This window comes from Gigantopelta aegis, unplaced genomic scaffold (genome assembly GCF_016097555.1).
Source record: "Gigantopelta aegis isolate Gae_Host unplaced genomic scaffold, Gae_host_genome ctg1970_pilon_pilon, whole genome shotgun sequence".
NCBI lineage: Eukaryota > Metazoa > Mollusca > Gastropoda > Neomphalida > Peltospiridae > Gigantopelta > Gigantopelta aegis.
Window position 1 is genome coordinate 172,108 of NW_024532815.1, and position 15,513 is coordinate 187,620.

General features: G+C 33.6%; 1 protein-coding gene across 1 annotated transcript; it reads left to right on the top strand.

The window, feature by feature from the left end:
- Positions 1 to 473: 473 nt before the first annotated feature.
- Positions 474 to 9,950, top strand: LOC121391233 (transcription factor AP-2-epsilon-like; the record flags this gene model as incomplete). Its single annotated transcript, XM_041522929.1, has 4 exons — positions 474 to 603; positions 6,714 to 6,930; positions 9,450 to 9,710; positions 9,797 to 9,950. Coding segments are annotated over exons 1-4 (762 nt in total), but the record flags the coding sequence as incomplete, so codon positions are not given.
- Positions 9,951 to 15,513: the final 5,563 nt, after the last annotated feature.

Below are 15,513 nucleotides of genomic sequence, written 5' to 3' on the forward strand. Positions count from 1 at the left end.
AAGGGCTCGTCTAACGTAGACCCAACATCAAACCAACTCTCTAAAAACAGAAAAAATTCTACAAATTGCAGTGATTCTCGCATTGAAAGTGCATGTGATAAACAGCCTTCTTCGCCATCATTAATTTCTATTGCTTCAACTCATAGAAATGATGTAATCGTGTCTACAAACTGCACCACTTCATGCACACAACACAACCAACTAACAGTAATAATATCTACCCTTACGTCTTCTCTCCTCTTTCTTCTCATCTCTCTTCACCTTTTTTCTATATGTATAATCGATCACCTTTATCACCTATGATGTACATCGGCTCTCCGTGTGCTCCACCCTCTGTAAATTCATGTCCGTCAGTAAGCAGTTCTAGCGGCTGTTCAAGTATGAGTGAAGGAAGTCACACTAGTATTGACTTAACTAAAGATGGATCGCAAACAGCTCCTAGAATTGCGCCTACTGAATATCATGTAGGAATTATGATGCCACAGAATTCAAGTAGAATTGATTGTGGTAATGAATGCGATTCGAACCAAAGCTCACCGATCAATAAAGAACCTGCAGAGGAAATAGAATTGGTAACAGACAAAAATGATGCTGACGTTGAAGGTGAACAGGATACTGAGTCACATTCTGGTTGTTTTGTCAAAAGCTTCTAGTGGTATTTACTCTACTGCTGTTGATGGAATATCTTCTAAATCATCTGGATCCAGTGATGGTACCTGTCCTTTGTCTGGTCAGAGTGTATCCAGAAAGAAAATTGAAGAGTCATCAAGGGTTAGTTTTTTTTACGTATCATAATTGAATTCAAGTAGCCAACCACTAGTCTAGAACTTACGTTAGCTAACCTAGGTCACTGTGGTAAGTACTGATGTTTACTAGTCTAGAGGTAGATATCTTAGGTCACTAGGTCACTGTGATAAGTGCAGATGTTCACATAATTTGTTATGTTAGGTAACCTAGGTCACTGTGGTAAGTACTGATGTTTCCTAGTCTAGACCTTACAAATGGTAGCTATCCCCGGTCACTGTGGTAAGTACTGATGTTCACTATTGGTGATAGCTATCCTAGATCACAGTTAAGTAATGATGTCTAGTGGTTGTTCTATGACAAATACTACTAATTAGTAGTCTAGATAGTCATAAAGGTTGCTAATTATAGTTCAAATTATAAAGTCCCTGTCCATTTGTCTCAGTATGTGTGTGTCATATGTTAACAACTACTTTATTCATAAAGAAATATACAAGTTTGAGACACTAGTCTATATCACAAGGTCACTATGTACATATACAATACAAACCATACTTCCAAGTTAGACCAATGCTACATTTGTATCAATGTCTTAGTACCATAGACTAAGTCATAGATTGATGTGTTTGTAGCCTGAGGGGCTAAAGTTGTGTGAGTGTGTGTGTCACTTGGTTAGTGATGTGTGACTGGATGCAATTGAGTAGCTTGTTAAAATGTGGAGCATGCTTGTCTGTTTTTCATCTCAAAATGTTTTTGATAAGCATTGTTGAATTGTGTAATTAATTTGAGATGTGTAACCACTCATTTTTTAAAAATTTTCTTTTAATTTTGTGTTTGAGTTGTAAATAAAACTTAGAAAATCTTACTGTCTGTTTTTATTTCATTGTGGTGACTGAAATTTAGATAATGCCAATAATATTACTATCCTTTAGTTAATTATATACAATTATTATAAGTCCTCAAGAAGACGTTATTTAATAATCATTTGCCATTTTATAAGTCTCTTTTGTTTGCTTGTTAAAATGCCATTTATCATCAGAAATATTGTATTGTCTGTTTTCCTCAGAACAATTTCTCAAATTGTGATTGTTTTAAAATGAAAATGTCACTTACTTTTTCCTCAAAACCATTATGCCCTCAAACTCTATACTTTTAATATAAAGAACAACAATCTAATATTAAGACCGGTATTCTTAATGTCAATGTTGATGTTGGAAATGTTGACAATACTTTAACTATCTGAGATAGTTAACTCTTGTTTTGAAGACTTTCTAGTATGCATTTAATTCTTGCTGTCTGAATGAGTTGTTTCTGAGGTAGCTGCTAGCCTTGTTTAGCCCTATGATATCTAGGGTTTTTATTTTCAATTTGTATTATTATTTTTATGACATAGTGTATGTCATAAACCATAGAGTTTTCTCTTTCATTATTTAAAGCCATTCTTGGCTCTCTATTAATGAAAACTACGTAACAGGAAATACAATTGAATTACAACCACATGAAGCCCATTGACATTATTAAATTGTTTATACGTAGCCTGAAGGTACAATACACATGACTGTCTTATGATATACCTGTCTCCTCAATACTTGCCAAGTCTTGTAATGAGATTGTTACTGATGGAGGAATTATGTAACCAAGTTACTTTTTATTCAGATTTTAAAACAACTGTCTGTAAACAGTCATAAGTCTTGTGTATGTTGTTACTCTCCTCTCTGTTCCTTTGTTCTTGACAAGTTGCTTGTCATGATGACTGTGTTCTAAATACATGTAGTTGTAATCTTTAGAAGTTCCTTTATTTCTAGCTTTTATGTTGTATGATGTATTTTTCCTCCTTGATGTGGTAGTGGGATGCTGGCCTGGATCTCGTAAATAATTCCTACAGCATGTTCATTGTACTACAATTATAACCTGTATATGCACGCACACATGCGCTTGTTCTTATGTTGTAGTTAATCTGATATTCCAACTAACCTGACATTTAAGAGCTGTGTTCTTTTAGTAATAAAAGACATCAAAAAAAAACTTGTTAGTCGCTCACTCTAGCTACATATAGTAATTGTTGTTTTAAGTCAGCTTTACAATGTGTGTTTCCTAGGTAACCAATATGGTATTTGACTAGTTTCAAAGCTATTGATTCACCTGTGCTACACACATCTGTTATCAGTAATTTGGAGGAGTAGATTATGACATTAGATTCCTCACCTGTTTCAAGTGCAGTTTTATTCAGAACTGAAGCATTAACTTTCTTGTAACACACTATTGCCATCATTAGTCCAGGGCTGTGTGGGTGTCAATACATAGAGGATACATATCACAGGCTTTGTAGTATGTAGTTGGGGTATTGAGGAAATGATCTTAGGTAGAGTTAGTGGCTGCATACAACTGTAGGATATCTTAGATTCCACATTCTTGATACAAATATGTTTTATTATTAAATTTGATTGGTAACTTTATTTGCCCCTTTTCTCATTAAATTATAGTTATTTTTTAATAACTATTGCTGATATATAAAATAAATAAACTATTAAAAAATGGCTCCCCTCCTAACTCTTTACTGTTGTAGGTATGTTATGGTATGTTCAGTGATACATATAATCTTTTAATAAGACCAATGTATGGATAACAGCTATGACAGAATGATTGTTAAGTTTAGATGATGTCCACCACAGAATGCAAAGATTTGTAAAATTGGTTGTTGACCATTTACAGTAATCTCTTACTGTACGAACACCTACCTAAATATAGCGATAGCCTAAGGGGAGGTTTAATATTATTTATTGATTTTTATTCTCATGACAAATCTTATATTGTATTTTTTTATATTCATTATTGAACTGTTCTTTTGATGGTTAAAACTAACCAATATTCATGACTGATTTATTATATGTAGCTGGTATGCAATGAATATCATTATGGCTTTGTGAAATATGATATCTATCTCTTGTAGTATGTTATAAACAGGTTTTTAGCCATTTGTAGTGGAAGGTAGGAGTATAATCTAATTTAGCCAATTTTGAATGTGTTGTTATTGCTTCCATTAAGACAGTCTTTTTTATTGATTATGTTTATATTGGTCTTACTGATCTGATAGGTTAGCTATGTATAAGGTTGTAAGACTTTTATATGGAAGAGCCCAGTGGGATAGTATGACCTTTGAGCATAGTCCAATGGGACGGTCTGAACCTTGGACTGTATACTATGTTAGAGTTTAGGGGACAAAGCTTAGTATTAATCTGAAGGTTTCTCTACTTTTTATCAATTAGTACTGTTTACTGACTTGATATGCAGTCGAAAATCTCACCTTGTAATTTTAATGTGTACATTTTATGTGCTGGGAGGGTCACTCCTCTTTTTTATTTACTCTCTGTGAACCAAAGGCTGAGTTCTTAAGTGTTTGGCTTAGTAAGATCTGCCTCCCTAAAGTATATAATGTCTCATTGTGGTCTTATGTACAATATACTTAAGTCAATAGATCAATGAATTTGTAATAGACACCTACATTAATAGGACAATGGATCAACCCATTTTTATAATAGATATATATATTGGTAAAAGAATATTATTTTTAGTCTGAAGTAAAATGCTTCTTAACTGATTTTCAAATCTTTTGATAAATAATGTAATACCATTGTGAAGACATATTGTAACCTATAGTTCTAAATAAGGCATTTATAGTTTATGAAACTAGGTGTGTTTGTATTTGTTGACTATATTCTCATCTTTCTGTCTCTGGTACATAGCAACTGTTACGGTTTGTATATTATAACGTTGAGGGTCAGAGAGTTAGGTTGATAATGTGGTTGGTAATAGCTTTTTCTCACTTTTGTGATACATAATGTTGTGTGTAATAAGATGTGATATAATACTGTTCATGTGTGTAACCTTGGTAACTGTTGGATGTAAGCGGTCCCATACTAATGTGGTAGCTATCCTAGGTCATTGTGGTAAGTACTGATGTTCACTAGTCTAGAGCTTACTAATGTAGCTATCCTAGGTCATTGTGGTAAGTACTGATGTTCACTAGTCTAGAGCTTACTAATGGTAGCTATCCTAGGTCACTGTGGTAAGTACTGATGTTAACTAGTCTAGATCTTACTAATGGTAGCTATCCTAGGTCACTGTGGTAAGTACTGGTGTTTACTAGTCTAGATCTTACTAATTGTACCTATCATAGGCAGTGTAAATGATAGACAAGACAATTTTTTAAACACACCTCATACTCAAATACAATGTGTCATTTGTCCCATCTATGTGATGTTGATACTTGTAGGGACATTACAGAGGATGGCTGACAATCTAGCTTGCCTTTATATCAACAGTTCTCACAAGCACCCTCTAAATAACACAAACAGCTGGCAAAAATAATGTTTCAATGGAATTATTTAGAGCCTTGCACACACTCCCACTGGGTCCTGCAGCTGATAATTAATGTTAATTATTTCACAGGCTCTTGAGACCTGGAGTCTCTCTTAGTTGTGATAGCTGTGAAATAATTGCCCCAGTCTGCCTGTCACCACAATTATGGCGGTGGTTTTGTAGAGGGTGTGTGTTAAAGTAGCTAAAATATTTATATTGGCCTAATCTAATGCAATAAAATGACAACCTGTTGCTTGTAAGGAGTAACTTTCATCTTAATGACTCCCTTACACAGTAAGGGTTTGACAAACATATTTTATGATTTATTATTGATTGGTGACATAATGTGTTGTTGTTGCGGTACATTAGTATGTATTTTGTTTTCTAATTTTTTAATGTTATTTAAATAAATATGATGTAATAATTATTATTATGACTTGTACTTGATGATGTTATATCTCTCCCTCTCCCTCTCTCTCTCTCCCTCTCCCTCTCTCCCCTCACTCTCTCTCTCTCTTATAGAGATTCCTTTCACAGTTCCCTCCTAATTCACATTCCATTGAGAGACCAAGTTCTGGAATATCCAGTTTCTCTTCACCATCATCCAGTAGAGGTAACAATAAATATTCAATCATTTATACTCTGTCTTCAATACAGAGTGTGTGCATAGCAACATTATGTTAGATTGTATGTTACATATATAGTAAATGTGCCTGGAGGCAAACGGTTTAATTTAAAATTAATAGACTTGCAGGTGTAACCTGTGGCCTGTATTGACTTAAGGTTTCTATAATGGTGGTTGCTATGACAACCACACTGAAGCCGTCTAAATACATCTGTGTGTTTTTGCATTCTTTTGGCATTATTTTTATTGTGGTTAAGTTTTTCAGAGTATGTCAGTAATGCTAGTGTACTGGTTAGGAGGAATTCAGACTGTTTGTTCAAGTGTGGTTTGTTTAATATTACAATAAATGAAAAGCTATATTAATATTGCTATTATAATTATAAATACGTGTATTGTACTTTTTCATGTTTTTTACATGTACATGTCCATATAAGGACAAGACTATATTAAATGATGCATATGTACTGGAAGTGAATGCATTATGACACGTGTTCTATTATTGTCACATCCAAGTAGGTACCGCATCATTGTCCTTTCTCTGACAGTACTTGGGAGCATTGTACCTTAATATTATTTCTAAATGTCAGTCAAGTTTACTATGAATGAATGGTCTTCATGACAGACATTTTGGAGCCTTTGAATAAAGGCATTCTCAATATAGAATACATTTAAATTATTAATAGGGATTTATACAAGTGCCTTTAATGTACAAACTTTCCTATGGGAGTAAGGTATTGAGGTTACAGTAGTGGGAATAGACAAAGGCTTTCATTGTCTTTGATAGTCTTTGATTGAATATAAAGGATGAGATTAGGAAATATTTCGCTTTCAACCTGTATGTATAAATTTTATTTACTGACTTATTTCATAGGGAATTTTTTATAAGCAAACAATGATGTAATCACAAACAATTTTATAACAATTTCAGTAATTTTTGTCTGCATTCTTTAACTACCCACTTTCTCTCTCCCCCCCCCCTCTCCAGGTTCAACACCAGAACCAGAAGAGAATGACCCCCCAGATCAAAAATCTACTAACTTTCAAAGTAGTTCCACAGATGACGAACTGTTTTGCCTTGTACCGGGTCGTCTCTCTTTATTAAGTGCTACACAAAAATACAGGGTTTCTTTAGATGAAGTTCGAAGGCGTCTTTCCAATCCAGAATGTCTTAATGCATCTGTACTTGGTGGAATACTTAGAAGGTATAGATTTTATTTGATTTATTATGTGGGAGAGTAGAAATAATTGAGTTATAGTGATTGATAGCAAAAAAATGACGTGGTTTCATTGTAATTGCGTACTTGTTGTTCAAGTGATGAGTAGGATAGTGCAGACATCTGTGATGGTTTGTGGCTGCTACCACAAGCAAGGTTTCTTCATTGTAGGGAACAAATGACATCATTTGCAGAACATACAATACAATGAACTACGATATATGTGTATATACATGTATATAGTGCTTACATGTAGGGACTATTTGTCTTGTGGATGGACTTGTGGGAGTTCACTATAAATGAAATAATTGAATTATTATTGTTTTTGACTTTGAAAGTGATAGTCTCTATATTAAAGAAATTGACAATGATATTAAATTGAGTCTTTTTATTGTGTTGTGTGATTAGACCTCCATAGTCGAGCATTTAAGGAATATAAACTTTGCTTTGACAAATGTAGCAATACTATGTGTCAAATCCATATTAGGGGAATGGGGTCAATTGAGGGAGTTACTGTCAGAGATATTGATAGCCAAAAGGAGAGCCAATTGACAATTAGACTTGATATTGAATTTGTTTACAAATGTGAGGTGTCCAGCCATAAACAATGTTATATGCTGCATATGATCTTAATATAGTATTATAATTAATATGTAAATAATAGTTATTGTATTAAACTGTATAGTAGATTTGTTATGTTTCAAAATTATAACAATTGAGATCATTAATGATCTGTTATATTATGCACGTGTAACAAATGATATTTGAGAATAACGTAGGTGAATTAGTGTGTATCGAAACGTTCAGCATCTTTGTTTATTTTGTGTTAGTTTTGAGATTTAGTTACTATTATATTATTATGTGTGGGCTATTTTGTGACTTACTTCTCTAGACTTGATTGTATGAGTAATGGATATCGTGGAAGTTGTATGATTATTACATAATTGAGACTGCGTAGGTCTTTTGTATTGTCTTGTATTTTTGTTAGTAATTTATCACTATTTAAATCACGGTAGTAAGCACCAGTTCATTAGTCTAGAGCTTACTAATGGTACGTATCCAGTGACCTAGAATAGCTACCATTAGTAAGCTCTAGACTAGTAAACATCAGTACTTACCACAGTGACCTAGGATAGCTACCATTAGTAAGCTCTAGACTAATGAACATCAGTACTTACCACAGTGACCTAGGATAGCTACCATTAGTAAGCTCTAGACTAGTAAACATCAGTACTTACCACAGTGACCTAGGATGGCTACTATTAGTAAGCTCTAGACTAATGAACATCAGTACTTACCACAGTGATCTAGGATAGCTACCATTAGTAAGCTCTAGACTAGTGAACATCAGTACTTACCACAGTGACCTAGGATAGCTACTATTAGTAAGCTCTAGACTAATGAACATCAGTACTTACCACAGTGACCTAGGATAGCTACTATTAGTAAGCTCTAGACTAATGAACATCAGTACTTACCACAGTGACCTAGGATAGCTACCATTAGTAAGCTCTAGACTAGTAAACATCAGTACTTACCACAGTGACCTAGTGGTAAGTATTGATGTTCACTAGTCTAGTGGTAGATGTCCTAGATCACTGTGGGATTTTCACTAGTCTAAACTTCTTAATTGTAGGTAATCTAGAGTTATCTTAGATTATTGTGAATACATACTGAAGTCATTGTAATGTCCAATAATTTGTAGTGTCTCATTAGTGGTAGTAACACAATACTATTGATAGATATGTGATGTTTAAAGTGATAAATTATTACAACTCTTTGTGCTTTAATTGGACAAATATGTGGCTATCCAATAACCCACTATACACTATAGTACTATACATTTTGAGGCTTGACCTTTGACATTGACTGCCTGAGAAGGATATACCAACTTCTGATAAGCATGTTTGTTTAATATATACACTATAGTTTTTGTGTTATCTTGTACAATCTAGCTATTTAAACTCCTACCCTGTCCTGATTCAATTATAGTATTCGTATGTAAACAGCATTAATAAAATATGAAGTCAGTTGTATAAGCTATATCCTTGGGCATTATTAATGTTGGAATAACTTTATACTTAGATTTTATTGATACACAGTGATTGTCTAGACATTGTGTCTGTTGTTATTAATAAAGGTTATATGATAATAGTCTATTCTCTATGTTATATACGTTTCAATACAGCTGGTACATTCTTGTATACATACGTGTAATGGACATGTGTAATGGATGTTGTGGTTGTGGATTGTAAATGATGTTTGAAATGCGACTGATTTATGAATTTTAGTGAATATTAAAATTTTTATTTAATTTATTGTGTTTGATATTCACTATTTGAGTCATTACCTTACCTTCCCCCCCCACACCACAAAAGAATGTTATAAATTTAATGTATTAATATTATAGTATGATCATATTGTAGCCTGCTTTCCAGTAATTATAATTTAATTTATTACCTTGTATTTTTAATGTATTATTTTATTTATCATTTCCTTTTCAATAGAGCCAAGTCCAAAAATGGTGGGCATCACCTTAGACAGAGACTTGAAGCCAAAGGACTGTCTCTTCCAGCTGGTCGTAGAAAGGCAGCTGAATTATCTCTGTTAACATCTCTTGTTGAGGGAGAAGCTCTACATCTTGCTGAAGATTTCCGACGTCTGTGTGAAAATGCTTTTCCTCATACGGAATTAGCTCAGATTATCGGGGCTCAGCATATAAATACTCCACATGTTGATAGAAGAATATCCATGGTACAAGCTGCACAGTAAGTGACCTTTCTCCCTCCCTCTCTCTCCCTCTCCCTACACACACACACACACACCTAAGTTACCTATCATTAATCTTATTCAGGGTACTTATTCAAGAGCTTCAGGCCATGGTCAATACTGTAGGAGGTCCCACAAACCTACGTCCTGATGACCCATCAAATCCATATCCTGGTCTAACAAATTTCAGCTTGCTATCTCATGGATTTGGTAATCCTAATATTAGTGCTGTTCTATCAGTAATTCAAAATTATTTCAATGAATTACTCGGTGTTTATGATGGGAAAAAGTCTATGATGAACTTACCGTATCCTGGTGTTAACCACGCCCCTTCTCAATTTGCCAGAAACACCAGTCATCCTACTATTCAGCCTGATATTTTTTTTCAGCTACAATGAAGCAACCCTTTGAAAAAATAGACTCTTTACAACATCAAGGATTATCATTAAAACAAGAAGCTAACATATCATGTCATCGTAAATTGTAACACGTCAAACAGGTTTGCTAAGCCTGTTTTACACTTGTGTTGTTATGTAACTATATCAATTCATTTATCACACTACTTGTAAACATTTTACTTATTTTTATCATGTGTCAATTTGTGTGGTGTGGTGTATCGTTCATTACCCATCGTTATTACATAATGTGTGTTGATGTAAATGTATTTATTTCAAATTATCTTTTTTCAATCAGTTAAGTCTCAAATTTAAAGATGATTCTGTTATCACTTTGTTTACTAAAATGAAAATAATTTATTTGATTATTAAAAATTTTAAATGTTTGAGAAATTTGAGAAAGGATATTGTTATTAATTATATCTCAGATACAATTCATGGATGTTAGTAATTATTATTCTAATAACGATAATGATGTTTGTCAACAATACTAATGAATTATCTTATGTTAATTGTTCGATAATGACCTCAATTATAGTATGAAGTAATCATAGGATAAAGTTGATTGTATAAAAATGGAATGCAGTAACTTTATGTGGACGTTGTTAGGGTAACACTCTTGACCTGATAGCAATGTAGATTATTTTTGTTAGAAAACCAATATTGTAGTAACACTGATAAGAAAAGTAACAGAAAATACCTATGTACATTATTCTGAGTAAAGGAACACTACGCCCTGAACTCTAAACCTTGAACCATCTCTCAATTGTTGACTGAACTATTCCCTCATTCTATTTAAATGTGCACAATATGTCACAATATTATAATAACTCTGAAAACTCTGAAGTAATTAATATTACAAAATACAATAATTTGTAAAATTAATTTTGTTGTAAAGCTTCGGCAAAATACAATTTAGTGAAGGCCTGTCCTGTTACTTGAACTATCTCACGACATTGACTGTCAACTTGTTCAGCTGCTAATAAAGCCAATTGACGAGGAGGAGCATGTGTTGGTTTCATATTGAGTTCTTTGTCTATTGTTTTATCATCCATTGGTAAGAGGGGCTCGTTCTCTTTAGCACGACGAATATTTTCTTCTTTCTATAAATGTAATGGACTAATGATAATGTTATAAGTACTGATGTTTACTAATCTAGAGCTTACTAATGGTAGCTATCCTAGGTCACTGTGTAAGTAATGTTTACTGATGAGCTTTAATTACTAGTCACTACTGAGCTTACTAATGGTAGCTATCCTAGGTCACTGTGGTAAGTACTGATGTTTACTAGTCTAGAGCTTACTAATGGTAGCTTACTAATGGTAGTACTATGATGTTAAGTACTATCCTAGGTCACTGTGGTAGGTCACTGTGGTAAGTACTGATGTTTACTAGTCTAGAGCTTACTAATGGTACCTATCATAGGTCACACTGTGGTAAGTACTGATGTTCACTAGTCTAGAGCTTACTATCCTAGGTCACTGTGGTAAGTACTGATGTTCACGAGTCTTTATATGGTATAACTTACCCTTTTTTGTATGAATTGTTGTCTCATTTGTTGCTGTTTTGCAAAGTTACGTTCATATCCTAATAATTTGTACGTCTCCTGTTGCATAAAATCAACTGTATCACATTAACTGATACATATAACTACTGAGATGATGACTGTTAGAGAGAGAGGGGGGAGGGAGAGGGAGAAGGAGGGAGGGAGATAAGAGATAGTGAGGGAGGGAGGAAAGAGAGAAAAAGAGTCAGACACATTTAGATACTCCAATATCTTACGTTGCTGAGAGATGCAATAGATCTAGTTTTGGAGGCGAGGTAGTGAGGTTATCTAACTTACACAAGAGAGTCATTAGTTAAATGTGAGTTCCTTACAACAACAGGAAGTTCCTCAAACATTTCACTGTGTTTGAGACCAGCCTGTTGTATACTAAAGTAAAAAAAGTAATAGTGTTAGAATATTGCTACGTCACACACACACAACACACACACACACACACACACACACACACACCTTTCTGGAGCTGGAGTAAAGGGGTCATTTTTGACTAACAGTTCAAGAAGAAGTCCTGTAAACCGAAATGCTCGTATACTCAAATTACCCAGAGTTGTCTTCAAAGGATCTAATAAATAAATGTATTAATTATTTAAATCAACTAAAATGATATTTAATTAATCAATATACTAACATAATTTACTAAGATATCCTGATACAATTTACTAAGATATCCAAACTTACCGTAAATCAGTACTACGGACTCCTCAATTTTTGGCTGGTATCCAAAATGATTCCTCAAAAAGTCTTGAGTGAAGTGTGGTCCAAGATAAGTTGACTGATACCAACCTATCTGATGATAATCAGCATTTACTTTACGAAGACTACTCAACATATCTCGTTGATACTGTTCTAGAGAGAGACAGACATTATATCAACTATAATCCACTCTCAATACCTGATTCTCTTTCTAAGTTGATGAGTGATTTAGGTAGCGGAAAACAGTTTGTTACTTCCAATGTATCATTGACAACAAGCCCCACTAAAAAACCTTGTACAAGATCGGTACTGGTCCCCTCCTCCTGACAATGATTGACTATTTTGAGAGCAACCTACAATTACACATATAACTGCCAATTTTTATACATAAATTATATAAACAATATTAATTCCTTATTAAGACTTCATAAAAGGCAACTTACCACACCATCTATTTGTACTCGAGTAATTTGGTCAATAGCACCTTTCTCTCTTTGACTGTCTTCAACACTACCACTAACCTTACCTTTACCTTTAGCAGACATCTTGACTCTACAGGACCACGTGGAAGATGACCACACCTACTTAATTATGTCTGTATCCTACTTTATCGAAGATGTCCACACTCACTTAATTATGTCTGTATCCTACTTCATCAGGCAACCATAGATATTGAGGTAGCGAATTAAAAGCAATTTTTACTCAGGGCTATTCGTTACAAGATGTCAGGACGTGGTAAAGGTGCAGCTAAAGGTACTTATTCTACTATTGAATCAGAGACTCAGTCAAATGGAAATCCAAATGGAGAATCTACTGGTAGTACTACTTCTGTAACTGATAAGGAGAAGGAAGTATGTTGAAGTCAATGTAGTCTTGCAAGCTAGACCCTTGTTTGTGTGGCTTGTAAAAGTAATATTCTTGTACTATTTGGAAAGATTGAATAGAACTGTATGTTTGGATAGTAAAGATGTAGTTTGGAGGCATTGAAATAATAATATGAGAATGAGGCTGTGGTACATGGATTAGCCAAATAATGAGTGTATTGGAATGGGGTAATGGGGTTAATAGAAACGAGGCTATGGTATATGTATATTGGTGAATGAGGGTATAGAATGAGGTTATGTTAGGGAATGAGGGTATGGGAATGAAGCTATATGTATGAGATTATAGGAATGAAATTTATGTTGATTATTTTGTCTTTAGAGCCCAAGCAATAATGAAGAAAAGGGAAAGTGAAACAATGCAGATCCAGAGAGAACAATAATTTCATTGTCTCATATATACAATAAATATATAATACCTTTAATATTTTTCCACCTTTAATATTTTTTCTAATATTTGTACAAAGGAACTTTCTAACAATAAAGTTTAATGTTATTGCTATATTATATCAAATGGCCAATAATCATTTGCTGTGGTAATAGAAAGACATATTGTTTCTATGGCAACTGTTTTTATAGTGTTTAGTTAACTACAACTAAAACTAAAACCATTCAGTTTAGTATGTATATTTATTATAAATTTATTATTTATTTATTATAATTTTATTGGAAATTATATTTTTGTGAACTAACAATAACTAATTAAAAACTATCTACTGAGAGAACAAAATTAACTAACTATGACGAAAACTAGTGTGATAGGTAGTAGTAAAATTAACTATAACTAAAATTATTCTAAACCTAATAAAAATTATCTGCTGAGCGAGCAAAACTAAATATCATTAACTATAACTAACTGTAAGTAACTAAACCTGCTAGTGTTATTGATGTACAGAGAGGTTGTTGAACCATAATATAATTGATGATAGAAATCAATTATTAACTAGCCTTCAATAAATTGAACCTAGTACAATATATATATATATATATATATATGAATCAGAGACTCAGTCAGACGGAGAATCTACTGGTAGTACTACTTCTGTAACTGATAAGGAAAAGGAAGTATGTTGAAGTCAATATAAATATATAATATATATATATATTATACTGAAGTATCTAAGTCTGTTCTATATATAATTATACAATTTAATCAAATTTGTTAAATTTCTCACAGTTCTACTGACATTCCTTCCCAGTAGTTAAAATAAAAAAAAAAAAAAAAAACCCCCTGTGTGTTGCCCAAACGATTCCTACTCGCTCACCCACTCAGGCTTCCACTTAGGCTCCAGGATTCCCTGCTATTGCTAGCTGGGACCGCCACCTGGCTTGGTAACCCTCGTCTTCGCGAGGTAATCCTGGCTGGAGCGTCGCCCTAACTTAAAACCAGCCGTACGGGATTCCAGCTCTTAGGGAATGTCGCATTCAGGAACCGGGAACCACAAATACACCAGCCTCATCTCGTTTAAAGGGAGACTACCAGCCCTATCCTAGTCGGCCTTTCGGATACTCCGTAGAGTATGCTGGTAACCATCTCAGAGGTCTGATGTATTGCAGAACGCTGGCCCACAACACACTGGCACTCATGACTGTTTTGGTTTCCTTTTATATGTACGTAAGATTTTGTCTTCATGCTATTGTGGGTCACGATTGCACCGATCATGAATCTCATTAACAATAATCACCGGCTTTTGTTTAGTTCTCTCGTTCTTGTGTTGTCTGACTTTGTTGTTAGGAATCAATTGTGTGAATCTTGTTAGGCATCAAATTTTCTAGTTAAGGAATCAATTCTATGATTTCTATGTACTCTCCTAGATTATCAGACTTATTTATTGGTTTGTTTTCATGTGATTACTGTCCAAGAATTGTGGATAAGATTCAGTTTTCTTTTTGTTTACTGTCTGTCTATAAAATTGCAGTAGATTTGAGATTAAGTTATCAGATCTGTTCTTTCTCTCTACATCTTAGACTGAATTCTCAGTATATTATATTGTTTAAACTCTTGGTTTTTTCAGAGTGGCAAAAGATTTCAACACGAATCAACATTAAATACTATGACATTACAAGTCATTCATCTTGGTCCATTCTCTAATTCAAAATATGGACTACTATATTTATAAGATGAGAATTAAACTAAATAAACAAATCTAATTACAGGTTATGTAATGTTCCTGTATTTTACACATTTTAATTTAACATTAACTACCATAGTAACAATAAATGTTTTATATTAAAATAGTAGCAATAACATAGCACATAGTAACAGACA